Source organism: Paramacrobiotus metropolitanus, unplaced genomic scaffold (genome assembly GCF_019649055.1).
Source record: "Paramacrobiotus metropolitanus isolate TYO unplaced genomic scaffold, Prichtersi_v1.0 Parri_scaffold0000188, whole genome shotgun sequence".
NCBI classification, from domain to species: Eukaryota; Metazoa; Tardigrada; class Eutardigrada; order Parachela; family Macrobiotidae; genus Paramacrobiotus; species Paramacrobiotus metropolitanus.
Genome location: NW_026570408.1, coordinates 81,220 through 109,065, shown reverse-complemented (window position 1 = coordinate 109,065; position 27,846 = coordinate 81,220). Strand labels below are relative to the sequence as shown.

Here is a 27,846-nt window from a genome sequence, read left to right as displayed (position 1 = left end):
TTAGGCATGGTAAGGTCGTTTAAGCGGAGTTACTACTCGTTTGCACCCCTCATTGTTCTACCTGGTCATTTATGACACAGTACGCGTATTCTGCTTCTTATACAAACACGGTTGTCGCTTGTTAGATTCTTGTGGCTTGTAGTCACTAGTCAGCAAACTTGCCGCCATCCGGAACAGAGATATTCTCCTCTACTGCGCAGTATTAAAACCTTGTTAAAGATTTCTACCCTATGACAGTTTTTAAAATAACTGCTTGAGTACAATTTTCTCACAAATTCACATCAGTAGGTAGAAAAATAAATTCTCTATCGATTCCTGTATAGTTTAATATGACCTAATTTGAGTAGAAATTCACCTTAAGAAAGATAGCCCGATAAATGGTACTTACCGTATACCATGCAGTTTCGGATACAATGCATTACAGGAAACTGTGGGATATTTAATTCCGAATACGGCAAATTTGAGCCTTACCATTAGAATATGTTGTAGATATCATAATATAATGTGCACATGCTTCGAGAACATTTTCAGTGCATGCACGGTACCTGCCAGCGCCGGTACCATTACCGGCCTAAGTAAACCATGCATTCAGTGTATTTTCATGTTTTGTTCTTACAGCTAGGCTAGCTTTAGCATTACGATGACGTTGAGTTTGCATTTCCCACACGACAGTTTTCACAATATCTGAAAATGGTAGAGCATCTTCACAATATATCCGCTTGCAAGTTTAAATCCGAAGCATTTTTCCAAAACGGATACGGTTTCCCCGTATCGCTGACAAGTGACGGCGTTGGGCGAACCTAGTAGTCTTGTGCCGGCGAAATTACCGGATCCGGAACTGGGAAACTGTCCGTTGTAGCCTCCTGGGGAACTCCACCACACCCGTTCTGCAGGTTGGTGGTATCAACCTGCAAAGAGGAAATACGGCATCAGGATGGAGAACCGGTGCGTACTGTGTTAATGTGTGCGGACGTGCAGTGTAGCATTGCATGTCAACGGCTCAGCACCAGTACGGAAATACTTTCAGATGATGATATCACGAGCCAGGTGCGGTAACTGAGATACTGAGACTGAGGTTACCCACAGGGAGACCATAAACCTCCGTGCCTGTTTGTAACCTTTATATTAATTTGCATAACATGCTACAGAAATACGAGTACTGTACTGGTACTACTGCGTATTAGCATGGCTGTAGCCTGTTATGCCAATTTTTACACGATATCCTGCGAACCCTGGTAAGAAATAATAAAATAGCGATTAAAATAAGGAATGCAGTTTGTGTGGCTGCATGCGTACTTCTTGGTTGTATCACATCAGCGCAAAATTGGGACCTTTGAATAAGATCCGTACTTTATTAATATTTTTTAAGTAATGTGTATCTCGTGGTTGCTTAAAATATTCTATAAAAAATTATTTTGTCATATGCGGTAGTATTATGCTATTGTTGTTAATAACGCATTCCATGTGCAAATCAGTGTTTTAATCAGCCGTAAGTGCGCTACAATCGCTGTATTATTTAGAACTTTAACCACGCTTTATGTCAAAGTATACTAACCGTGATTTGGTAATCAGCGAAGGTGGATTTGGTTTCGGTGTCCATTCCAAATACTCTGCCGTTGTAGACGATACCCGGTCCCACAATGCACTGGCCATACTTTTCCGGACTGAAGGCAACGGATCCGTCACCCAGCATCTGGGCACATGGAAGTCCCGACATCTGGTAGAATGCCCGATACGATGGACAACCCTGCAAAAAATGCAATAATTTGACAAGTGTCTGAACAGAACTAACGAGTGGTTGCCCATGGGCCCATACGGTGCACATTAGAAAAGAACATGGACAGTATGCTTACAACCAAAATAACTGACGAGAATATTGAGATTACCTACAGTACAAAGAGATCACAAAACTCTGCAACCTTTTCTGACCTTTGTAATTGTACTATATTCGCAAATTTCGCACCACGTGAATCCGAACCGCAATACGAATAATTAGGTTATCGTCACGCATTTTTTCTACTATATACATGTAGCGTGGCTTTGTTTTTACGATGTGGTATCTCCGTTATGTTTTATTCAACGTTGTTACCAATTTCCTGCAAAATTTATTTTTGTTTGATTATAACTACAGTAATACGGCTCTAGTATGTACATCTGACTTACTGTGGTGACAACGGTGAAAACGATTTCGGTACAGGTTTTTGGGTAGAACGGTCCCGCGTTGGGAATCAACGTAGCTGCAAACAAAAAACGTATTATAAAAACAGTGCGTACAGTACAAATTATCAGCTTCATCAACAGTAATTAATTTTGTCTGAAAAATAATGCTGTGTGCATATACGGTATTTTTTTAAGTTCCGAAACCGCTTACCTTGACAGAAATCACCGGGGCTGCTTGGATTCGGCTGATCTCCTGGACTCGGTTTGGGAATAACGTTAAAGGTCATGGAGGTTCCGTTGTTGGCGAACAAAGCCGAGAACAGAGCCGAGAAGGTGCTAAACCGTCCGAATATATCCAGCGAAGAGGGGTCGTTCTGCCCTGAAGAACCGGCATTTCCGTTGCCATTTACCGAGGGATCATCGCAATGTACTAGTCCGTACCCTGACAAGCAGAAAACCAATACAGTGAGCGCCACGCTGTGATGCATTCTACCAGTTTCTTAAAATGTAAACAATGTGTTTCGTGCGGAAAGAGGAAGTGAACCAGATAAATCTTCAGAATGCCGACATGGAAGAAACAAGTAAATCTTTTACACGGTTTTAATAGTACCAACATTAATGGGTCAGCGTTATCAGGCCAGATTTTATGTCGACGATTTGGAGGTTTATCTTCCACATGCACTGCATGGAATCAGTAGTCTCACCGCCACTTTCTTTAAGCTGTACTCGGTAATTTCCTGCTTCTTAACTATTTTACAGTCCATAAACAGGTAAACAGCTACAGGATTTTAAGGCACCACCGGAAAGTTGGCAAAGGAATCAGATGCGTTGTAATCGGTATACGGGAATCGCGTGAGCTGTTCCCCATATTAAAACAATAAAACTTCGCACAGTTATGCGAATCACTAACATTTCAAAATGCAGCTTGATATTCGGAATGCATATCAATACAGCGTTGTAATATGCACTTAAATCCTTATGGTTAGTGAAGGATTCTTTAAAGTATAGCTTTTACTTTCGTACAGTAATATGATCGTGTAACTATCATCGTGAGAGAATTACGCTATCATAGCGAACGACAAAATATTTTATTTATCAGATTCGTAATAAAATGTCTGACAGTTTCGAATGCTGTAGATAAGCACACACCTGAAAACTCGTTCCGTGGTTGTGTCACTTGTATGTACAATCGTTTACTGAATCTATCACTAAACTTATAAATTAATCAAACACGATGCTTTACATAATATCATAATTTCAATTAAAGAAGCTTGTGAGTACATTTATATGAATTTATTCCAAATTGAGTCGGAACTGATAACAATATTGCCATTAATATTTTATTTTCCGATATACAAGCTTGTCCGGTAATTTCTGTCGTAAAGGTACAGATAGCACATATTTAGTGCGAAGTTTGCGCTATGGCGATTGCCACCACACTACGTTTGGCGTTATACGTAAATTTGTGTATTTCGCTGTATTGAACCGGCAGAAATTACCGGACAAGCTTGTACATCCTGCATACGTGTACAATACGCGGTCTTTGGTATACAATAGCTTGAGATTAGAAAGTGAACTGCATCGTATAACATCCACGCAGTACCTGCAATCGGCAGTAAACAAAAACATTATTTACATAATATTATGTTCTTTCTCAGTATATACTGAAGTATTCATATTATATTATGTAGCGAAATCATTTTATTTAGATACTAAGAAACAAGAAGCCACTCCTTGCGCTCGCCCGCACCAGATATGTCCACTCGATGGTGGAAAATAAAAATAATATATTGTTAACTTGCTATTCGTTTTAAATGATGGTTCATGTACATTACCTGCTCTACACTTTATGCATTAACGTTAACCATGTAAATTTTTGCATCTGAATCCTATGCATACAGTGCAATACACTTACTCGTATGATAGTTGCGGAAGTTGGTAGATTTCAGCAAAAGATAACGTTGCTCAGCTGCTTTACATAAGATTGCTCTGAAAAGTTTGATTTAGCCGAGTTAAAGCCCAAAGGCAGTCGCAACGGCAATAAATTTAATCGTATTAAATGAATTTCAATTTGGCGCGTCTGTTAAACCCTTAATTTAGCGAACCTGCTCGATGCTAATGCCCTTAAAACGGTTAAGCCAAGACTTATTATGCAACGTAACGAATGAAATTTAATTAATTAGAATCCATTATACACCACACGCTTCCGCATCGGCAATTTACACGGTATCATTACCGACTAAAAATGCTGCTTTACAGAGAAAACGTTGACTAGATTTCACTGTGCAATGTTTCAATCACAATTCGGCCGATTTTGAACAGCAAACCGCAAATCAATATGCACTAAATGACAACAGGTAATATCGCGCGACTTTTCATTGCCCACGAAGCGGAAGTGAACGCCCGTGCCAACGCCCAAACGGTAAAACATTCAACAGCGATCATTTTAGTCAAAGAATATATAAAGCGTTGTTATTTCCTTCAGACAGCATCATTCGCCTCTCACAGTCTACTTCTAACCCAGCCACCGAAGACTCTCCTAAAACCAGCGCCGGCATCATGAAATCCCTTTTCGTTATCCTCGTCGTCGTGGCCACGACTTCGGCTGCCAGCATCAAGGTACAATTAAGGCGTTATGTTGTACGGAACATCATATAAGGGATGACGTTTGACCTTCTAGTTTATGTTTTATCCAGGCTAAGCGCGCTGTCAAGACCCAGAATCCGTTGGCTTTCGGGGCGTTGGATCAGCTGCGTGGACGCACCAAACTGAGCGTGCCCGATCAGTACAACTTGATCGCCACCGCGCGCGCCGGTCAGGATTATCCTAATAATGTCGCTATTCCGCAGACGACCTTCGACTGCGGCAGCACCCATCAACCAGGGTTCTACGCTGATCCATCCCCGGCTTCCCGCTGCCAAGGTATACACGCATTGGACACTATTTTTCGTATATACAAAGGTCAAGATTTATTTTCTTGCAGTCTTCCACCGCTGCGACATTAACGGCAACCAGACCTCGTACTTGTGCCCCAACATGAGTGTACGACGACACGCGCTCTGACTGGTCGATAACTTGATGCTTATTGGTGGGGGTGTTTGCAGGTGTTCAACCAGATCACCCTGGTCTGCAACTGGTGGTTCGACGTGGACTGCAGCAAGGCCGCCTCTTTCTATGACTACTCCAATAGCCGTCTCTACCAGGGCGCCGATATTCCGCTGCTGGATGACGTTGTCCGAAAGATGACCGGCGCTGCTGCGTCCGGCCGTGTGCAGGTGGCCGCCGCTAGGGCTCCGGAGGAAGCCGCCCCAGCTGAAGCTGCTCCCGCCGAAGGCGAAGCTGCTGCTCAGTAGATGTCACTAGAACTTGTGAAGGTGCGCATTGCTCATTGCAGTTTGCAGTTCCTGTGTCCTACTTGCCGTCGATCTGCTCACCAAATACAGCATAGATTTTGTAAAATTGCAGTTGTGAAATTGCCGATGGCTATCATTGTATGCGTGTAAACTCTAAACTGGACTGGAGATCGGATCACTGATCGAAAGAAGTAATTACACAATTATCAGTACCGGTTTCACTAAAAGTCGAAGTAATGTGTATTAGGAAAAGCCTTTCGATCTCATGAAGAGGTCACGAAAGTGTCGCAGACGAGATCATTATATCAATGCCTTAGTGATACAAAACAGTACGCTATCAGTACAACAGCCTAGCGTCTGTACTAGAGTAGCATACGAGTACTGCATTGTTCTTAATTAGTACCCCAGTTTATGTTTTAGTAAAATTTTCAATCAATAGGGCTCTGTCAACGTTCGCGCTGTGCCGGCACGTAAATTTTGAGTTTGTTTAACCAATTTTACCTCGTGGCAGATCTAAGGTCCCCTTATAGGGAAGATTCAGAAAATGTTAATTGCAGCCGTTTGGAAACACGGAATGCTCCCTAAGATCATGAATAGCTCTAGCGATTTCGATTTGTTTTACAATTTTTCAATGTCAAATATTTTAGTATTTATTAACAGATACATTGGTGTCATTTATGTCACAGTTCGAACAAGTTAGATTTCTATGGTATTTTGTTTCACTTCTATCCGCAATATTACCCCACCGCATTTTGACGTATATGCAGTACAGAGTACAGACTACAGAGCTTAAGATTTATTCAGGCAATAGCCAATTAAACGTAACAAAAAGCCTGCGCCGAAAGACTAATTAAAAAGTTCGAATTACAGACTACAGTTCGACTACAGAGTAAGTATTACAGTGCAGAGTGTTACATGTGCGGCTGTGCCTATGCGTGTAGTCTGTAAATATCCTTACAATATTTCGTTAATTCATGTACTCTAACAAATTTACCGCCTGCCTTTTATATCACTATTACTGCAGGATGAAAGATATACGTAGATAATGTACATGTACGTGTACTGTATCTATAGTAATCCGATATATAGATATAGTATTAGTACAGTACTCCCAGAGTACGGTGCATGGGATGCTGCATGGATGTAGTCATATAGATATGCTTGACTCAAAAAAATGCGCAGAACAGGTTAATATTTCTATAATTTAACGTGGGTCTAATTTAGCTAGTCCATAATCCATATCACTTCTGCCCCAGTTCCAGTTTATATTGTTATGCGAATTGGCTTTTCCGAGAATTACTAATTTTATGCATGCGAGTACAATACATTATTCTACATACTACACACATTGTACATGCACTTGGGAGTTGTGACTACATCAATATTTAAAAATTTCGAACAGTTTTTTATCGGATATTTTATGAAAAACATACAGTAGTTGCAATAAAAAAATTTAAAACAAGCAGTTAAAGAATGTATCTCTCAAACTGCGAAGATGCAACCGCCACAGGGTACCGTAAATATGGCTAACCGTAGTTGTCAGCCCGTGTTGCAGACTTGCAGTGCATCACCGTCAGTATCACGTAACCACGGAACTGACGGAAGTGGCTGAGCCAAAAAGTACTGGCTGAGCCACTGCACTGACTGCAGTGCCAAGTCAACCATTTGATAGATTTGAAAGCAAGTACTCTTTTAGATTGGAACAGATTGTTGACACCTTCTTATTCTTCACTGGCTCTCCGTCACCTGGTTATTCTGATTACTTATTTTTGTTTTGTCCATTCAGTATTTCGCCAAAGTTCGGGCTCATTTGGGGTGCACTGTGGCAGCAGTAGCAAATCGACGCGCTGTTCACAACCAACCTCATCTTCAGTGATTCTTCACGCATCTGTTTGAGATCTTCTGATAAAAGATCAGGAATCACATTAATTATTATCATAACCTTCATGACAGCGAATGCGATCATGATGTGACGTGGATTGTTCAATCATCTTTCGTGAATCACACACGGATCCATAGCCCTACATGGATCCATCTACTTATCCCCCTTACGGGCGCTAATCTCCTCTTCGCTTCTGATTGTGCTCCCTTAATCCTCTCATGGATACGCGCGCCTCCAAATCGGGTGTCGGCGATATGGACATGCGGCGCAGTCTCTTCGGCATCCCGCCCTCCAGCCAGTCCAAGGGCTACACCACCCTGCCCCATGACGACGAAGAACACGAGGCCTTCCTCAGCGATACCCTCCGCCAGCAGCAGCAGGTGATCCGCCTGCAGGACGACACCCTGGACAAGATCGGCAGCAGTGTGGGAGTGCTGAAGGATATGAGCGAGAAGATCGGGATGGAGGTCAGTGATCATATGGTGATTATGGATGATCTGGGGGATAAGATGGAGCGGACGGACGGGACGATGACGGTGGTGATGCGCAAGCTGCAGAAGGTATCACGATTGAGTGATGATCGCTCGCAGTGGTGGGCCATCGGGGTGCTGCTGGTGATCCTCTTGATTATTCTCATTCTCTTCGCGGTATTATGATGGGAATCCGACACGGATCACGGGGAATTTTATCGGGCCATGTTTATGTGGGTTGTGTGTCTGTAGCAGCTTTTTTGTCCTGATTTTGCCAGTTTTGCACTCTTCTCGGGTAATGCCGCGTTATGATGAAATTCTATGTAAGAAATTCTGTTCTTTACGTGTAAAGGATAAATCTGTTCAAAGAAAAATCCGAGCCACTGCTAATGAAGTGTGTAAAGGCTTTTTCTGTCGTTTTGCAACTGTATTTGCATTTGAGCTCCCTAATTTATTTTGATTAAATTCTTGTTTTACTCTGTTTTCTTGATCAAGTTGTACGATGCAGACCGTTTAAAATTTTCATGTACCGTACGGAATATTAAAATTTGCGCAACGAGTGCTAGTAGTTGGTAGTTATGTGTTGTCACCGGTGGATTATAATTAATTTATGGATTAAAATTTAAAATCATGATTATTTTTGCTTTTGGAAGAATCAAGCAGAGACACATCACTGCGAGACAAGAACAAGCGACATAACTCAAAAACGAAGAGTTAGCACGAGGCCCTTATAAGTTATAAAGACTTTGCACATTAATTTTTATTTTTACTTTGTGCCTTTGTTATGTGTTGTTAATTTTAAACAGAAAAAGTCGGAAATTACTTCTAACGTTTCAAAAAAATATGTGCATTTACGTCTTGTAAATCACCAAAAACAGTCCTGCTATGAGTGCTATCTGCCAGCTTCCGGCTCCATTTCCACCGACGCAAATGGCATTGGGTAGTGGATACCGGTGTAGAAAAGCAAGCAGTGGTATTTCTTGCACTGGAAATGGAAACTACGTAGTGGACGCAACTATTTCCTGTTTTCTCGGCTCGTGCAAAATGTGTTTTCGTCAGGATCGTTTTGCATCAGTCGCAAATAACTTGGAGTTTGAAATTTCCCATTGACAATAACTTCGAGTTTGAAATTTCTAACGATCAAGAGCATGTAGTAAAGTTTTCTGTTTCAATTATCACACTGAAATCACTGCAATCTCATCTCCAGCGCTTCCGCCACCACCATGAAGCTCAACGGGTTCCTCCCCCGCAGTCTGTCTTTCGTGCGTCTGATGCAAACCTCAGCCAGCGCACCCGCCACCAAATCCCCCCTGGCCACGCTGCGCCGCCGCACGGGCTACACCTTCGCCAACTGCAAAAAAGCCCTGGAACAGTTCGGGGATGATCTGCCCAAAGCCGAGGCCTGGCTGCGCGATCAGGCGCAGAAGGAAGGCTGGGCTAAAGCCACGAAACTGCAGGATCGCGTCGCGGCGCAGGGTTTGGTGGGGATCCGTGTAAAGCCCGAGGACGGACTGGGCGTCCTGGTGGAAGTCAACTGTGAGACGGATTTCGTGGCGCGCAATGGGAAGTTTCAGGAGCTGGTGTGTACAATTGCGGAGGCCTGCACGAAGGAGCTGGATATGAAAGCCATCGACGGCGCGTCGTATCATAAGGTACGTGGAAAAATACGGCGGTAGAGGTGTGTCTCTGTGGTTGATGTGTACTGCGCGTAGTAGTCTACAGGGATTGATAGTGTTCGGCCGGGTTGAGTTTATATTGTTTTGGAATTTTTTAGTGGTCGTTAACGCCAGATCGGATTTCCAGTTTTAAATGGGCGCAAGGAAAGACGTTGGGTGATCTTACGGCGTTAACGATAGGCCAGATGGGAGAAAATATGGTGCTGCGGAGAGCGGTGCTTGTCAAAGCGGATCCTCGGGAATGCAAGGTACGCGCCGCGAATTTCCCTGAATTAGTTTATTGGAGTGATTCCCATTTATAATGATTTATTTCTTATATTTTTGTCACACAGTTTTCCATACACGGATTATCTTGTTATCTGCGTGGACAAACAAAATTCAGATTATTATTTGATTGTATATGCATTCGTTTTATTCCGTAAATAATTAAGCCGAGATTTTTTAGCGAGTTGTAAAATTAAACAGCGTTTTTTAAATTGATTAAATCCAGAAATTCGTTGTTTCAATTTATTGGGCCCTTAGTTTTTGTGCTTATATAATTCCAAAGATCTAGTTAGTTATTTTTTTGTTGAAAAGAATGATGATTTTTACAGTTATTAACTCTGTAGCTGGAAGTTCTCGGTATGGTGACAATGAATAAAAAAGCGGAATAAATTATCCGTACGAGTATTTTAAAGAAAAACCAAACCGTTTATTCTACCGCAGATCAGCGGCTACGCACATTCAGCCGACAACGCCCACCACCCCCACAACTGTCTCCTGGGCCGGTTCGGCGCCCTGGTCGTCTACCGGCAGACCCCCAACCCCGAGGCCCTCGATCCGCAACTCACGCCGACCTCCCTCACCGATTTCGGTCGGCAGTTGTGCCAGCACGTGGTGGGCATGAACCCGCAGAGTATCGGCAGTCTGGAGGATGAACCCATCCAGCGACCACCACCCCCACCGCCCCAATCATCACCGGCACCACCGGCTGCGGCCCCGGAGACTGCCGCGACGGCGCCCGAGGGTGGTGCGCTGCAGATTCCGGTGGTGGGTGCGTCCGCCACTGCGACCGAGGGCCAGGTGCCCGAAGGCGAACAGGACGACCAGCCCGTGACCTATGATCGCATTCAGGAGGACGAGACGCGGCTGGTGCATCAGGAGTTCCTGGGGGATACGTCCATGACGGTAGGCGAGGCGCTGCTGCAGAACGGGGTGGAGGTGCTGGATTTTGTGCGGTTTGAATGCGGCGGCGGTCGGACGGAGGAAGCTTGAAGGGAAGCAAGCAAATTTTCTTTTTTTTGTTGTTTTGCGGTTTTTCACGTTGACGAGGCGCGATTTCCTTTTTGGGCAGTGTTTTACGAAAGTATGCTGCATGTTTTTATTGATTAGTCTGTGTTTTACGGAAAAACAAGAGATGATGGATAATTGGGCTTCTGCATGAAATCGCGTGGAATTCAGATGAAAAAACAACCGACAAATTCACTGATTGGTGTGAGAGACGCGGCCCCGATCTTTGTTGTTTCCTTACTTTTAAAAAAATTGAACAGGTCCGTTTCCTGTTCAGATACGAAATAGCATAACATTATCAATTATGAAAACACCGAAATTATGAAAACAATTATCAAAACAGCCGAGAAAATTCCAGATAAAATTATACGTACTCGTATAATTACGTAATACGTTATCGTGTTCGTACTGTTGGAATTTTTAAAAAAATCAATGATTTTTATTTATTTTTTGATTGGGCTTGTTGATATTCTTGAAGCGTTGATTATTTTTTAAATTTGCATTTTTTAACGAATAAAAAATGGTATCTGATTTCCTATTCAAAACTGCAGGTAAACTGCATAGAATTTATATTATTTTATAGGAAAACTTACAGGAGGCTGTTGACAGAAGTAAAAGACGAATTTTTTTATTCCCTTGTAAATTCTCGTTCCTTGAACGAATGCGTTCATGCTTACATAAATTAAAAGTAACATGAGGATCATTAAATGCGGATGCTAATCATCCAAGAAAATACAGCCAAAAATTCCACATTTTGCCGCATTACACAGGTTCGGCCAGTTGGAATTTCTTAAACTTATCGATATCGTAGAATCCCGCTTTGACGGCCCGTCCCCCGAAGAAGCGCCCGTTCATGGTGACGACGGCCTTGACGGCCTGCTCCACTTTGGCAAACTCCACGAAGATACGGACGGCCTCGTCGTCCGGTTTGCCGGGCAGCTCGTAGATGAGGCAGGTGACCACTTCGCCGAAATTACTGCATTCCTCCTTGACTTCCGGCTCCAGGTCGTTGTCCACGTCGCCCGGGCCCACCATGTTGCGCAGCAGGAGCACCTTGGTCTGACTGCGGAACAGATCCGGGGTGTTGAATTTGGGCGGTGGCATGGCGAAGAGGGACGAGGGCGGCTCGGGCGGGGCTTCACGGAGGATTTTACCAGCGCGCAGACCGGTTTTCTCCACCTACATACAACAAGTATCGAACGTTTCGAAATTACGGTTTCGAAATTATTATCATTTTTAAACCTAAAAAATATCCAAAAATACTTCCAAATAAAACCACAGTTTTAACAAACTGCATCGACGAAAAACAATCAACAAAACATGCAGCAAGAATAAAGTTAAATATTTACTAAAACAGGATAGACAGCAAAACTGCGAAGGAAAACATGTAATTTCTGCAAAATCACAATCTAATTTTAAAGTCTTACGAGTATTACTGATAGTCTGATAGAGTACTAGTGTATAATTACTGAGTATAATTATTCTGGGGATTTCAAAATAAGTTCTAACTGCCACATGGTTAGCTTCACGCTCGATACACTAAGCGAGTCTGTATTAAAATCATACACTAATAATATACAACAAACAGAAAATACACTGTAAAATCACTCAAATGTAAGTTATAAAATTGCGCCAACAGGTAAGTGGCCGTGAGCCTGAATGAAACCGTACCGATAAAAGAAATAAAGTGGCAAACTACGACAGAAAAATCAATTATCTTTTACGATCCGAGCATCACATCGACATAAAAATTCTTAAGGCAAAAAAACAAACTTTTTCAGCTGGAACGTTGTAAAAGCCTACAGTTACAAATCTACAACACATCCGATTCTGACACACATCAAATGCAAAAAAAGCGGCACCTATATGACTACTTCGTATTTCTTATACAGAAAACAAACAAGTCGAAAGTAAAACGTGAACAATTCTAAGTAAAGTAACTGTCAAAACATATTGTACCTGCAGCGCCGAGGCAATTCCCTGTTCCTGCCGTCCCAACCCCGAACCCTCCTTGTACCCGAACTTGGCCATAATCTTGGCCGCCACCGCCGACCCCGACTCCATTACCCCACTCTCCGGAGGCGGCGGGATGGCGGCGCCCCTTTTCGTCGGGGGCATCCCCAAAATCTTCCCTCCCGCCGTCGGCGCTTCCTCCTCCTCGGGGGCGCTCAGCGCACTGCGCAGCCCGATGGTATTGGAAAACGTGGCCTGGAAGGGGTTCTTGGTACTGGCTGTCAGGGCGGCGGCCTCCGCCGTTTGGATGGCCTTCACCTTGTCGTACTCATTGGGATACAGGGGGTCGTACTCGTTGGCCACCCGCTGGATGGTGGCGGACAGGAGGGGGATGTCGAGTTTGGCCGGTTCGAGTTTGACGGCCGGGGTGAATTTGGCGGGGCGGAGGAGAGTGTTGGGGGTGGTGGTGGGGGGTAGGTGGGGTTTGAGGTTCTGTTTGGTCTGTTGGAGCGCGGCTTTCTTTAGCTGGAGTTGCGATTGGAGGAATTTGATGCTGGTGGCTTGTGCGGAGTTGGAGGGGGTCTTGGTGGAGTCGTCCGTGCTGGATTCCTCCAGGCCATCGTAGAGGGATGACATAATGAGGAAAACAACAATCAAGTGATAATCTATCCCGTTGATCACAATTTCCACCAATTCAAGAAAGTTTTCCAATTCAGTGTTAACAAAGGCACTTTAAGACAGCTTAAGACAGAAGTTACGACATTCAGAAAATAGAAAAACTGCAAACTGTCAATCTGAAAAAGCACGGTTCACTAGATGCGGATTATGCGCATCTGTTCACTCCATAGTCCATACTTCATTACATGTACTTTTGTTCTGCTTGCGAACACCCAGTCCCTGCAGCTACTTGTACTTTCACTGTACTGTTTGTTTGTACATCGACAGTGATTGAGCATTCATACCTTCATAATAAGTTCATATTCACACTAATACTTTGTTATATCCTATATAAGTTGCTGTCAAATATGCTACGTATTGGGACTCTGATGCGAATTGTATCTAGGTCAAAACTCTCGAGTGCGCAACAACTCACGCACTGATTTGTGAGTCAGACAGATTCACTGATAACGCCGCGCGCATTGGTCAGATGGAGAATCAGTTGCTGAATTAGAAAACCGAGCTGTTGAGCTCGGTTTTATAATTCGCGCTCACATTCATGACCGCTTGTCAACTCTTTAAAATTATCTTGCGCTGCTAATAAACGTTCGTAGTGATCCAGGCTGCATTAAACTGCATGTAATTACGCTGTACTTACTGTAGTTCGTCATTAAGTTTTAAGATAATAAGGTTTAATTAATTAACCTTATAATTAGTAACTGAGCGAAAATTTGATGAACTAACTAAAGTCGTTCACGCCTAATTAGCACAATTAGCAGCTAATTAATTAGCGAATCTGCCCCGAATTAGTAATTTCGCACCTGGGTTTTTTTAGCACCTAATTAGCAAATTTATTACACATGAAAAAAAATTAATTACATGTCATTAAGCTATGTGGGATTATTTTTCTTAACAAGTTTGCGCTTGTTGTGTTGCGTTATCCATGGTAGGGAATGGCATTGAAGGCAGATTTATTGCAGAATTCACGGTGCTGTCAGATTTGGTGTTTATTTCTACGAGTGTATCCGTTATCAGTGGTGGGAACATGTTTCACTTTTTTTCTCTTAGTCATAGCGGAAAAATGAGTAACCGATACGTGCGCAGCAGTCGTGCCGCTGATACACGCGGGCTGCTGATATTTGACAGTCCTAATATTAATAAAATAAGCCTTAGCGAATTCCATTTCTGTCACCCTTTTTTGAGCGATCCACTGAACCAAACTTTGATGTCTATATGTCATTCAATAGCCGCGAGTTTGCAGATTTGCAGAAACCAGTTAGTTTTTGAAAGTATGTGAAGTTTTAGAGAAAATCTTAAAAGAACTTAACATACAAAGTCTACGGGAAAAGTACAGAACCCACCACTGCAAAACCCACCCAAGCCACCACTGTCACGAACAGCACAGGAAAAGACATCTACACTTGATGGAACTTTGGTGTCCGTTAGTTATCGGACTGCCTTTAGTTCATAAGATTTTTATTAAGAGTTAGTTTTAAAATATGTAGGCTCGGAAAGTGATGTTTCTTAAAGACTGAACATGCAGAATCTCCTGGAAAGTGGGAGCGACCCAAATTCCAAAGATAAAGTAGTTGCCTTTCGCAACGGGTTGATTAGATGTATTATTAAAATTTAAAACTGCTTCCAAAGGGCGGTTGGCTTTTGCTGCCGTGCCAATAAAGTGGAATATTTTATCCCTTTTTCAAATCTCAAATAAACATCATTTTGTGAGAGACTGAAAGTCGATTTTGAGAATTTTGGTGTTCGACTGGAAATGATGTGGACTACTCGAGCAAAACAGCGAGTCCCAGTCCCACCGGGTCGTACGCACTAGGATTCGAGTCTAACCACCGCCCGGGGGGAGAAAGCGGCCCAAGGCAAATCTTTCACGGCGACCTAAATGAGGAGCGCGAGCCTCAGCAGGGGAAGGTAGAGAAGGTAAAAATATTTTTCAGAAGGGATATTTTTCCGCTAAGGAACGTAGACAAAACGGTTTTATGAAAACAAAAACCGCATTTTTAGCATTCAAAATTTAAAATAAACAGAAAATTTAAAAGCGAAGCTTATCCATTCTAATCTATGTTTCCGCCAGCTATAAAGCATTCCGTCAGATCAGCTCCCATCAAAGGTCAAAACAAAAAAATTAGGGAATACCCTCTCCGCCTGGGTGCGACAAGCTACATTAATGAACCATCTGTGAGGACGTAAGCGTGAAGCGACAATGCGTTTAATGGGTTGGGGATGTTGTTGGCGTTAAATGGGTTGGGTTTGGGATGGGTTGGTTGGGATTGGGAGGCGACAATGCGTTGGGGATGTACTATACAAATATAGATTTGGCATAGATTTTTGCCAAACTTGAAACAAATTTTATAAGCACGTAACAGAAAGCGGAATCATAGGCGGCGCCTATCTGCAGCGGGGTCAAGCAAGACACTGTGCTTAAGTTGTCGACGTTAATCAATAAAAGTTCACCAAAGAACACAACGAAATTTTGAAGTCTTCATCAGGTTTAAATTGTTTGTGTGTAAACAGTTGGAGGAAACTGGAAAGTATTTTTATTCTAAGTGGTCTAAAGGTTGACATCGGTGGTCGTACGGTCGCATCACTGGATTGTTTTGTCGGGACGCACTAACTAAAATTTAACGAAGCTCCGAATGGTATCTGAACCAGTACAGAGGGTTATTCAGCCAAGTGTGGTCACTTTTTGGAAAATTTCTGTATGCAGGCTCATTTTACTTTTTTTAAAAAATTTTATCAAATAGCCACAACAGTTCAATCACATTTTGAATTCAACCGAGCCAAGATTTCGTTATCCTGTAGCCCAGGAAAAAATTCAGTTTATCCCACCATGTTGGCAACAGTTGACCAGTTCAGCTATAGAAATGGATTCCCTTTACTCAAAATTAATTTAAAATTTGGGTTTTCGCCATAATCGACTGGAAACCTGTCATGGGTTTCGAACAAACCTTTTCAGAAGGAATTACCAGTTTTTTCGATCAGGAAGCAACATCCTTGTTTTCTCAGCAGTGCTCCCGGGAGCACATCTCAGTTCTGGATGACTTCTTCCTCTCTGCCAGGCTTAATCCGTGGAGCGTCTTTTTCGACCAATGAACATTGTAAATTGTGAAGGAAGACCTGCGTTACAACTTTAGTTTGTGGAGGAACGAAAAGGATAGCCATAGCTCCGTGAGTAACAATTCGCACATTGAGCATGGCTCTTGCAGTGTCTTCCTGTTTCGCGTTTTTCCAGCCGTCCTACCGCAAGAACGCGCAAGAATATGGAATCGTTTTTGCTATAAAAATATTCGGATCGTCGTTTTCACAATTAAAACCATCCAGATTTGAAAAGCAGACGATCCTTTTAAGGCCAGATCATCGAAAGCCAAATTTTGCCTGGTCAAAGGTTTAGAGTCGGAGTCTTTAGGTCAGTAGCCAATATTGCGGGCTGTTTAAACCCGATTGTCACAAAAACTTGCAAAAGCATCAAAACTAATTTGCCATAATAAAACAATTATTAGAATCTGACTCTGCGCAACGGCTGAATTATAGGAATTTTTTTAATGCGCTGACCACACTTGGCTGAATAACCCTCTGTAGAAGTACTGAAATACGGCTACAAAAATTTCAGTAATTATGGAGCTTTTTTTTATTTGTAGTTCTTGACAACTGACCGGCATATGCTGCTGATTGATTTGCGAGAAGCAAAACTTTGTTTTTTATAATTGCAAAAAACAAAAGGACATATTCCTGGAAATTTTCTAATTTTTCGGGTCTAATTTCGGGTTAAGTCAGCGGAACGCGACAATGTTTTCTCAAAACGGCCTTAAACATTTAATTATTAAACTGTGATAGATTCTAACTGCTACCAATCTGTCAGTCAACTATGGTCAAAGGCCCAAAATAAAGAATAATTTACGACATTAGTTATGATAAGCATAACCAAACAGGTATTGAGCAAATACCGTTTGTCTCGCCAATGAAACTAATCAAACTATATTATTATTAATATTCTTATACGCTCCGCTCAATAAAACTAAATTTGCAGTCATGGGTTTGTACTTTGTAGCTTTCCATAAATAACAATTTATCGCCGATTTATTCCGCGCAGTTTGCGCGGGGTATACTAGTGAATACTAAGTATAAGAATTCAAAACACAAATTTATCGTCATGTCGAACGGTTCGACATGTGTGAGTTATCTGCATGTGTCATTGCGAGATAAGGCTGCACTCATGGATTGGATGCACGGAACCGTCAACACATGCCCACTTTAAGGCAACGTTGCATAAGTCTGCCGTATCGTAAACCTACTCTCGACTAGATTTACGATTCGGCATCGTTGACTTATCCATGCAGTCTGCAGCTGTTTTAGGTCGCGTACACAGTTTCATCTATGGAAATTAATGGAATATCTGAATTATTTAAAATAACCTCTGCCATTATTATGAATCTTCATTAATTAATTCACCAGCAGAGCGACTTCTTTATTTGGGCAACAATTAAGTCTTAAGTCTGAAATCAATCTAATTAGACAAATTGATTAATTTCAGTGCTAATTTGCATGAATATGTCATGTGGATATTCTGGCTACTGTGATATCGCATAGTAAAGTGCAAAACGTTGTTCACCTGCCATACAAATTAATTAAGTACTGTAGAAAAATTTTCTAATTTTCGTTTCGCGTTCCTTATACAGTGCTCCCCATACCGTATGATACGTATAATTTACCGTAAGTTGGGGGCGCTCAAATATCGCAGCTGCAACGGTTGTTTCGTTATCGCGTTATTGGATGTTTTTTCTATGCATCATTCGTAATTACTCATGGGTTGTTGCCGTATCGTACGGTAAACGTTCGATAAGTCGCCATAGTTGAACTCTTAAAGTACTAAGTAACAAGGGTCCTCGACACTTTGCCGTTGTCTCGAATGTTCTCCCGTTCCACACATCCAATCTGCACGCTCTAAAGTGCTACAGGATCCTCTCAGTGTCGAGAGTGTTCCTGCATCATTAATTTTCTGGAATGCCCACTACCCACAATCCAGTGGTCACTCAAAAGCTTGTTACCATGGTGGCCGGCCATTAGCTTGACACGGGCTGTTTGTGAATCCCCAGATTGTTACTATGTGTTATTATATCGAATTGTCATTGAAATTAGCGAACTGCGCATTAGCAAAAATAACAGGTTCTGCTCACGCCTGTTTATTTTGTTCGTGCCTCCTTAATATAATAAACATCGTGCCATTATTTAATACATATGCACTTAACCCTTTTACATGCTCGAAATCCTAAGACATTATTCATCCGTTCTGGGCTTGTAGTTAATTATTTTTATGAAGATTTCGTTTCTGTGAAGCGGAGGCTGCGGAGTTAAGTTCTAATACAGTACTCTGTCATTGAGAAAGAGTGAAGCTAAAGTGCTGATCCCTAGTTCGTCAGTATGTGCACCGTCTATCCCGATAACGTCAACGCCTGGAACGCGGTGGACGTGCGCGACAGCCATGGTATGGTGCAGCACGGCCGCGTGACCAACGTCGTCAGCAACGGCTTCCTCGTCGACCGGGACTGCCCCGGACGACACACCGACCTGGTGGAGCACCGCGAAGCCTTACGCTGTCGCCATTATCTCTACTATTTCCACGATAACATCCGCGAATATAGTCGCGAACTCGCCAACTACACACGCTCTGCGCTAGCCATCACTGGCTTTCCGACGGTGGAAGTGCTAGCCCGTGTACATGCCAACCGCCCGTGGACGTGGTACCCCGCTGCACTGGTCTACCCGCGGCTGTTCTGGTAGCGCTACCTCTTTGTGGAGATACGTTTGGGTGGGGACCACCTGGTGCGGCAGCTGATGCGAGCGCATCCCTTGCGCTTGCGACTGGCAGCCTGCCAGGGGGAGTTTTGCACTGTCAGTCGATGCAAATTCATCACGTACGGCCAACAGCTGCCCGCTGGCTACTGGGGCAGCGAGCCCGTTTCCGCTCCGCTGTGGGATGCCTGGAAGGAGGCCGTCAAGGCGTCCCAGCACGATGTCTGGCCAGTGTGCGTCCTGGGGGGAATTGTGGTCTTTCTGCAGATCAGAGCCGATCCTCCGCTTCAGATGAAGGACCTGGTACGTCACTGGAAATGCCAACAGTTTTGGGCCGTTTTTGAAATGAAATTCATTTGAAATGAAAGAATGTTTTCAAATTAAAAATAGAAACTCTTGGAGAAAATTTTTTCAAAAAGGTAGTAACATGGTTAACGTCAGTCTACGGTAAGTACTTCTAGTGCTATAGTAGACTAAAAGATTCTATTTTTTTGTAATGCATCGAAGTACTTACCGTAATGATCATGTTGTAAATAAAATATCCCAGTTCGCGGTAATGAGTGTTATTGAAACTGAATGTTCAGGAGGAACTACTGTTCGAAGCCAAGAGTCGACTGGCGCAACAATCTGTCGCCGAACCAACTCCGCCCCCATCACTATGCACCCCGGCGCATCATGAAGCCATCCCAACGCCCGCTCCTCGTAGAGGCCCTCGATCAGTCGCAGGCAGTCCTCCAAGGATTCGTTGTAGGGCGCCTGCTGCGATGCCTGACTGATGATGATCCGTTTGGCGCTGGCACCAAAGCACCGCCACAAACTTTGTGCCACCATGTCCGCGGAGTGCGTCCACTCGGCCTCGTTGGGGGTGGTCGGCATGCCACGGTGATCCACGGAACGCTGGTGGGAAAAGGACACGAAGATTTCCTGGTCAGGCTTCTCCAGAAGAGCGTTCCACAGTGAGCAGACCCGTCGACATTGGGCCCGCTGTGCGCTGTTTAACACGTGCAGGATCTGGACCAGGATTATCACGGGCAGCCACGGGTACGACCGGGAAGACCCTGACACTCATCGTGCACAAGTTCCACCTGGATGTCGATAGAGTAGAAGATTTGTGTCACCGTCGTCTGGAGTGCCAGATACCGGGGAGAATCATCTGGACGGACTGCACAACGAGAACTTCCACCGGGAGCCCATTGTGTACGGAGTCACTCGAACGCCTGCCATTGGAATGAAGACGGAGGGGGCCGATGACCTGTACGAAGTGGTGGAAGCTAATCTGCCCGATATTGGAGACGACCTGGCGGTGTTGTCCGAATGGATTGCGGGTGTGGCGGCCAGTGGAGGCGACAAGTCTGTGAATCGTGTGCGGATCAGAAGGATGGGCATTCGCTTATATGACCGTTGGTCGCCATTACTCTCGCGACTCGGTTATAAACAAATCAAAACAGCATATAGTTTTCAAAGTGACTACCGCGAAAGTGAAAGTACAGGCTACCAAATTCGTGTACATGCATGATGCAGGAAAACTTTCACTTTCGCGCTCTCCTATACACCTTTTCGTATTGTTTCATGATGTGACCAATTGTAACCAAATGATGTTCACATATTGGCATGAATATTGTTTGTGAGCGCAACATCCCGTTGGGGAGTTGTCGCTGCAAAAAAGATCAAATAAATTCAGTACTACTAAGTCTCATTAATGTCACCCCATGATATTATGGACGTTCTTTCTCGAATTCCGCACGAAAACACGTGGGTATGAAAGATTGCTCTTACACGGAATCCGAGTTTTAACTTGCTTTCAATTTTAAAAATGAGTTTTAAAACTTGAAATGCATTTTAAAATTTAAAAAAAACATGCTACATTAGTGGATGGGTATTCTTGTTTATGTGGGTAACAGTGCGTGTTCATGCGAAGTTTGAGAAAAATCGGTACAGTAGTTTTGAGTTGCGCGAATTATGCGGACGTTTTGTGTTTGAGCACGGAGGGCGTACTTTTTAGCATACACCGGGTCATACTTCCCTTAAAATTAATGTTCTGATTGTTGTGTCATTCACAGGTTCTGGACGACTGTGAAAAATGGTTTGATTATCTAGACTCTTGTCCTGGTAAAAACGAGCCGTTTACGCTGGAAATCGTGCAACAGAACGGGCTGGCCGGTTTGAGCAAGCTGACGTTGTGCGCCCTGCAGCGCGAGATGGCTAGCCAGCGCGGCAAACTGGCGTTAGCTGACGGATAAAGTTCGCCGTCTTCTTTTTTCGATCCCGGCTTTCCCACTCTCCACCCGATAGACCTGAAAAACTGCCAAGGATCTAGTGCAGTATTCAAAAGAGCGTGATTGCGCCATGACAGAGCGCTGTAATCGAATGTCCGCATAACTGCTGTAATAAGGTTTTTGTTTGCCATATTTCAGAGTCTTGAGATGTCTATTAATGGGCGTATTGGTTAGACATGAATGATTTAAGGAATCTGACTTGGTTTACTAAGCAATGCATATTATTTCGCGCGTGTTTCATTATTTAAAATTTAGGTACTACACAAGTATACTCAACTGCACACCATTTCGCCACATGCAGACATTCCGTTCAATCTGAAGAGTGCAGTACTTTTGTAACGAAATGTCTGGGATATCACAACCATTACTCGGGTAGCACTGCGTGATGTTTCGGGAGCGTCAATTATTACGCTGTGTTGATTCATCCAGTTCTGCAAATACAGTTAGATCGAATGATTTGCAGTGATTTGATTTGGATCCGATGCTGACGTTAACGCAGACTTCGTGGTACTAGCGTCGAAATTGTGACCGCGGTTATGAGGAAAACACTGCGCAATAGCAGCGATATTCGCTCGACATCGAAATCTATTTCACCGTGACCTCGTGTAATCGGTTACAGCCCAATTCAAACAATAATGTGCTAACGAGCAGTTTTCTCAAAGCCACAGTAATGGTTTTTATACAGTAACGAAGAATTATGAAAATGATACAACTATTCAGTATATGCATGCATAAATCGCAAACAACTGGGAAGGCTGTGACTGTGTATTGTACCTACATGGCTTGCATATCCTACCCTATGCTTTCGCGCCATTGAATCAATCCTGTTATTGTTATATCTTTTTTAGCGAAAAAACGGCAGATGGCATTTCCTCTTTCATGTCTTTTTGAGACAATTTGTCATACAGTTCGTTAACTGCTAAGCCAGAAACGTATGCCGTACAACGATGCAAGTGAGGAACTGGAATTAAAGGAAGTAGTGGCAGTACGTGGAAAATTGTCCAAACGCTTTCACTGCATGTCAGTGTAGTGTACTATTAAACCGTAAATGTATACAGAGATTCACACAATACAGATTTTACTTATTACCGTATGATGTTAGTACTGTACGAGGTACATTACAATGCAAATCACCGAACAACAGTTTACTTTACACTGTTAATCCGGTCAGTCATACGGAGCGCATACAAGATCCCACAAAAAAGCGGCAACAAGGAAACTGCTGCGTTGGCACGCAGGAGTCATTTCGCATGTAAAGAAACAGTTAGTACATACCGTATTTGTTGACAGCTGCTGACTTTACAAACATCCATTCATTTTTATACATTCAAGTACGTATTTAAAAGACACAACTCACCTGACAGATGCATCGTGTAAAAATTTTATATTCCAGATCAATAGACGAAAATGATGGTGACAATATTATCCGTTGCATCGGTTATCGTGGTCATAACGCTATCGCTGCAAATACAACCGACACATAGTGCGATCCACGGCAATCCGGACGGTTGGGCCGATCAGTTGCGCAGACCCATGTCCGGTCGGTTAACCGCAAATGGCCCGATGCGCTCCGAACGCCTCGCCTCCAATGTTTCATCGGCCAGCGCGCCTAGCAGCAGCGCTCCGGATATGTACTACTACATAACGGACAAATACGTCCTCATGCGTATCGAGACCGGGAAACCGCCGGTGCGCATTGCTGAGAATGTCGTCTGGTCAGCCAGCGGTTACGACGACAGCCTGTGGTACACCGACGCGGCGGGGGCTGTGTGGCGGTTGCACTATCATCGGGCTGCTCAAAAGGTAAATATGATTGTATTTTGATATGGGTTTACGTTTAACGCATAAAGATACAACGGTTTTACCTGTGCATATGAACTTATCTGAAGGCGAAATAATCTTATTAACGTAAAGGTGAATTTATCTTAATACCAAAAGAAAGATTCATGTTTATCTGTGCTTGAAAAGTTTTTTCTCATTCAAGCGATCTTTTCGTCAAAAGCACTTTTAGCGTGGAATTCTACCGACGCGTATCCTTGTTTCTCTTACATCTCATTCAGAATTAGGTGTCTTGGATAGCTTTAAATTAAAAAATTTATTGCTCAGATTAGGCTTTCTTCAAAATTTAATTTCAGCATTAGAAGTTTTTATCCAATTTAGGTTAAAATGCAAATACAATAATTATGTAAACTGTTATGTTTGTATTTTGCAGTAACGTTAAACGTGAATAACGGTAAATTAACGAACGAAGACTACAATAACAGGTGTTGAGATAATGTACGTATTTAATGATCGCGAATTTATGTCCAGGTTCTTAATGCACCGCAAAACGTCGCGTTCGTCCGCCTCGCACCGCGCTCATACCAGGAAGCCTTCCTGGTCACTTCCACAGGCGACCTGTACCATTTTGTGGAGTACGATTGGATCAAGGACCCATCCGCCAAGAATGTTCGGGATGTCGGTGTAGGAGCCGGCGGATCATGGATGTACGTCGACCGTAGCAATGTCCTCTGGTACTGGGAGTATGTAACGCAGACCTGGAGAAACTACGAACGTAATGGAACTGGATTTGATTTGTTCGATTCGCGGCACGTGGTCGTACTGGATGAGAAAAGCCGCGCGTTCAAGAAGAACGGGAATGATTGGGTGGATGCCGGGGAGACGTGTCGGGAGGTGTTTATTATGGAGGAGTCGTTTTTTTGTGTGACCTTTGGCAAAGAACTCAAGCTTGTTCCGTACTGAACAATTTTCGTGTGCAAACGCTTCCAACCAAAAGTTATAGGCAGCTACTGCCGCTCTTCTAATTAAAAATTTAAGTTTGTACTGCTTTCGTGATAGATGCTGCTTCATTTTACTGCAGATTTAATCAGATTTTATAGCTTTCTTACAATAACCGGTTTTTTATGGACGTCACAAAAGGAAGTAACAGGAAATCTGAAAGGCCTAAATAAATATTATATCATGCATTGATTCTCCATACTGTGGTCAGTTTCTGCTCAAAAACGTTTAGGCCAGCCAGTGCACCACGTCAAACATGTATTGACCTTTTAGAAATTTCCCGTTAGGCGAAACTGATTGACTACATACAAATTCCATAATTATACCCGAGCATTAATTGGCGCGACAGTTCATTTGGCACAAGTGCCATAAACGCATAAATGTGTTGGTATATACTGCAGACAAGTAAATGTTTTAGGTCCCTTGTCGATCGCCTGTACTCATGGTTAAGACCATGATCTATGCGCAACATGTAGGAATTACTCCGCATCGTTGCTTTCCATGCACTGGAGGGTCAATGAAGCTTTATTGCCGGCATGTATAACCCGACCAGTATGGATTAAGGTGCGGAACGTTGGGATTCTGGTGTGCGGCCTGTCCATAGAACTGTAACAATAACTGGGGCATTAAGAAGGCGATGCTGTGCTTTACAGCCACATCCCCAAGGAGATCTGCGCCAGCCGCATCCGTCGCTTGTGAATGTTCTGTAACGGCCTGTCCACGGCATCCCATGGGTGCAACCAGGTAAATAAGAAGTTAATTATATGATTTATATCCGCCATATGAAATATTGTAGAGCGGTTCAGGCAAAATTAACGATATACATATGAACGCCGCTTAATTAATAAGAGAGTCTTACTGGCGGCATTGAGCGACTATACAGCATTCTGCCTACCGAGCCGAAGAAAGACACGGTAGCGTGCAAATGTTACAATTATTATGTTTCTTACGTGTGTATCTATTTGTGTTTAATTAGAAGTAAAGCGTACGTCAATGTAGAAAATGCTCAAGAAATTCTTTGGCATAACGTTAATTTTGTTTGTTAAATATTCAACTTTATCTGGACATTAATTTTCAATTATCTAATCGGCCTTCCGGCCAATTAATTTCTCCGGTTAAATGTATAACGTGCATGGCATGGCCTTTAAGTCAACGGCGCCGACATCTTCCCACAACGAAACTTAAGTCCCTTCTTCCAAATAGCTACTGGCCCGATGCTCTTATTTACTGATACTGTCAAATTTAGAAGGATTTCTGTGATTCAGGGCAGTGGGAGGACACCGCTCGATCCTTCAGGATGCGGGTTTCGCAGTTCAGTTAATCATCTGCAACCTGATCATCGCCACAGGAAATTCTATTCGTCAGATGTATTTTCATATAACCTTGCATTATTACACACCGTTGCGATCTACTAGCTCACAGGATACATTTCTGGAACAAGACAGCATTCAGCCACTAAAGAAAATTTCCCGACTGCGGCGACCTTCCCAGGAACTTTCCGATATAATATCAGCGATGTACGAAAAATAATTTAATGAGTATCTGAAGATGTGTGCTGCGCCCATAAATTACAGGCACCATCACGCTCTCATGTGAAGTCGCTTAGTTTGCATTGATAATTTACTTTTTCACGTCTAGATTCGCTTAGTTTTGCATTGGTGTATTTTTTTAATGCAGTAATGAACGACACAAACACCTCCCTGTCGGCAGTCCCCCAATCTCTCTTCCCCCTTTACCGCGTGGACTACGAGATCTTTCTCGGTTTAACACTGGCCATCTGCGCCATCGGCATCGCCATCTTCGTCCTCTTCCTTACCGGTATCCTGCAGCAGCCCAAACTCTTCCGCGCCTCACGCTGGCTGATCATCAACCAAACCATCACCGAATCCATGCTGCTGGGCTTCCATCTGCCGGCGGCATGCATCGGGGTGTATGTTGCCGAGACCGGGAATGGACATTCTTACTTCTTTGGGGAAACCTTCTGTTTGCATCACAATTTTGTCTTCATGTCCACGCTGACCGCCAGCACGTGGGGTCTGTGTATGCTGGCGCTAAACCGCTTTTTGGCCATCTTCGCCACGAATCCCCAACAGTATCAAAGATGGTCTTCCAGGCGGGTGCAAGTGAAACAGGTAAAGCATATAGGGGGCAAAGGTAAACGTGTTCCACCGTTCCCCTGTACTGCTGCCGTCACCCGACTGGAGTCTGACGTTGTGGCTGAACATGGCGTTTACGTACCGCGCCAGATTTAACCATATGTATTGCCGTAACGTCATACTCCAGGCGGGTGACGGCAGCAGTACAGGGGAACGGTGTAACGCGTTTACTTTCGCCCCTTATATACAGAGTAGTAGTATATTAGTACACAGGGCATCTTTTGCCTCGTGGCCCTTTGATGTACTGCATAAGTGATATACTTAACAGATTGCTCTGGTCTGGTTCATCGGATTCTCGTGTCATGTGTACTTTTACGCGGGCAAGAACACCACCGCAGCACCGTACCCACTGAAGCAGTGCCGGGCGCTGAATAATATCGGTTTCCTGCTGGAGCAGATCTTTGGGGTGTACGCTCCGCTGTCCATTACGGCGTTGGCCTACATGTTGATGTTTCTGAAAATGTGGCGCAACAGGATGCGCACCCGCGCTCTTCCGCTGACCACCGCGTTGAACCAGGGAACGCTGCGGACAGGCCTGCAGCGGAACACGCACCAGCGGCGTATCCGTCTGGTGCAAATCCTCTTCGGAGTGGCCGTGGTGCATTGCGTCGCCTTCCTAACCTACCCCATGGCGCTGTGGTTTTATGGGCAGGCCGCTCACAAGAATCCCATCCTACCGCTGTATTTTCGCACCTTAATCCATACCGGCCAATTATCCACACCGGTAACATAGTTTGTTTTCTCATTAACCATCGATTGTATGGAAAGCAATGACTCGGAGTAATTCCGGTATGTTTCGTTAGATCATGTTCTTAACGATGAGCAAAGACTGCCGAAAGGACTCTGCTGGGTAGGACGGAACTGGATGGAGGCAGCCGAACGGTGCGCGGAATGACGTAATGGAACATTCGCCTGCATATACGGACATGACAGTACGTTTGTAAAAACATAATTTAATAAAATAAGTAGGGAGTTTTCAAACTTTTCATACATAAGTGATTAAGGTTTAGGTAATTAAGTATTTTAGGCTTTTTAAATTTTCTAATCTGAATAATTTATTTAGTATCGATTAGCACTGGCAAAATATGAAATATAAACCGGCACATCGCATAAACATTCAAGTAATCTGAGCGCAGTTTCGCATCAGGTTGCCGTGTCCAGCTGGGATGCGTCATCTGTCACCGACCTCAGCGGATAGAGTTCCTCCCCCATAGGATCTACAATTCTACATACAAACTTTGTCCAGAGCCAAAAAGATCAGGTAGTTATCTTAATTAGCCACTGTACGATAGGTTTTTATTGGAAAGAACAGCGGCTGTGCATGCCTGACATATTAATATTTTTATGTCGCAAGATTTGCGGGGTCGTGGTACTGAATTCTCATGTTACATAGGAATACGTGCAACGCGGG

The 27,846-nt window shown here is 43.5% G+C and overlaps 8 protein-coding genes across 10 annotated transcripts; 6 read left to right on the top strand and 2 right to left on the bottom strand.

The window, feature by feature from the left end:
• Window positions 1-587: 587 nt before the first annotated feature.
• Window positions 588-2,723, bottom strand: LOC129600651 (uncharacterized). The gene is made up of 4 exons (XM_055499190.1): window positions 2,372-2,723; window positions 2,164-2,237; window positions 1,556-1,747; window positions 588-908 (listed from the first exon to the last, which is right to left on the bottom strand). The coding sequence occupies exons 1-4, from the start codon at window positions 2,646-2,648 to the stop codon at window positions 801-803; spliced, it is 651 nt and encodes a 216-aa protein (XP_055355165.1). The 5' UTR covers window positions 2,649-2,723; the 3' UTR covers window positions 588-800.
• A 1,922-nt stretch (window positions 2,724-4,645) lies between these two features.
• Window positions 4,646-5,765, top strand: LOC129600663 (uncharacterized). Of its 2 annotated transcripts, XM_055499206.1 has the most exons (5): window positions 4,646-4,779; window positions 4,857-5,082; window positions 5,144-5,202; window positions 5,265-5,534; window positions 5,626-5,721. In XM_055499206.1, exons 1-4 carry the CDS (start codon window positions 4,720-4,722, stop codon window positions 5,511-5,513), a joined length of 594 nt encoding a protein of 197 aa, XP_055355181.1. In that variant the 5' UTR covers window positions 4,646-4,719; the 3' UTR covers window positions 5,514-5,534; window positions 5,626-5,721. The 2 variants fall into 2 exon arrangements, with proteins under 2 accessions (XP_055355181.1, XP_055355180.1); XM_055499205.1 differs by having other exon boundaries at window positions 5,265-5,765.
• Window positions 5,766-7,164: 1,399 nt separating this feature from the next.
• LOC129600647 (syntaxin-6-like) lies at window positions 7,165-8,445 on the top strand. The gene has a single exon (XM_055499187.1). The coding sequence runs from the start codon at window positions 7,614-7,616 to the stop codon at window positions 8,049-8,051; it is 438 nt and encodes a 145-aa protein (XP_055355162.1). The 5' UTR covers window positions 7,165-7,613; the 3' UTR covers window positions 8,052-8,445.
• Window positions 8,446-8,917: 472 nt separating this feature from the next.
• LOC129600644 (elongation factor Ts, mitochondrial-like) lies at window positions 8,918-11,005 on the top strand. The gene is made up of 3 exons (XM_055499184.1): window positions 8,918-9,517; window positions 9,640-9,789; window positions 10,247-11,005. Exons 1-3 carry the CDS (start codon window positions 9,089-9,091, stop codon window positions 10,793-10,795), a joined length of 1,128 nt encoding a protein of 375 aa, XP_055355159.1. The 5' UTR covers window positions 8,918-9,088; the 3' UTR covers window positions 10,796-11,005.
• A 431-nt stretch (window positions 11,006-11,436) lies between these two features.
• LOC129600646 (splicing factor 45-like) lies at window positions 11,437-13,568 on the bottom strand. Its single transcript, XM_055499186.1, has 2 exons — window positions 12,770-13,568; window positions 11,437-11,989 (listed from the first exon to the last, which is right to left on the bottom strand). The coding sequence occupies exons 1-2, from the start codon at window positions 13,397-13,399 to the stop codon at window positions 11,573-11,575; spliced, it is 1,047 nt and encodes a 348-aa protein (XP_055355161.1). The 5' UTR covers window positions 13,400-13,568; the 3' UTR covers window positions 11,437-11,572.
• A 5,112-nt stretch (window positions 13,569-18,680) lies between these two features.
• On the top strand, window positions 18,681-21,649 carry LOC129600657 (uncharacterized). 2 transcript variants are annotated; one of them, XR_008692111.1, is made up of 2 exons: window positions 18,681-19,528; window positions 19,810-20,859. XR_008692111.1 is itself a non-coding variant. In XM_055499200.1 (2 exons), the coding sequence occupies exons 1-2, from the start codon at window positions 19,268-19,270 to the stop codon at window positions 21,463-21,465; spliced, it is 441 nt and encodes a 146-aa protein (XP_055355175.1). In that variant the 5' UTR covers window positions 18,681-19,267; the 3' UTR covers window positions 21,466-21,649. The 2 variants fall into 2 exon arrangements, 1 of the variants encoding a protein (XP_055355175.1); XM_055499200.1 differs by lacking the exon at window positions 19,810-20,859 and adding an exon at window positions 21,286-21,649.
• Window positions 21,650-22,848: 1,199 nt separating this feature from the next.
• Window positions 22,849-24,425, top strand: LOC129600660 (uncharacterized). The gene is made up of 2 exons (XM_055499202.1): window positions 22,849-23,304; window positions 23,812-24,425. Exons 1-2 carry the CDS (start codon window positions 22,909-22,911, stop codon window positions 24,241-24,243), a joined length of 828 nt encoding a protein of 275 aa, XP_055355177.1. The 5' UTR covers window positions 22,849-22,908; the 3' UTR covers window positions 24,244-24,425.
• A 1,533-nt stretch (window positions 24,426-25,958) lies between these two features.
• LOC129600672 (allatostatin-A receptor-like) lies at window positions 25,959-27,168 on the top strand. The gene is made up of 2 exons (XM_055499214.1): window positions 25,959-26,411; window positions 26,704-27,168. Exons 1-2 carry the CDS (start codon window positions 25,959-25,961, stop codon window positions 27,166-27,168), a joined length of 918 nt encoding a protein of 305 aa, XP_055355189.1.
• The last annotated feature ends 678 nt before the right edge of the window (window positions 27,169-27,846 follow it).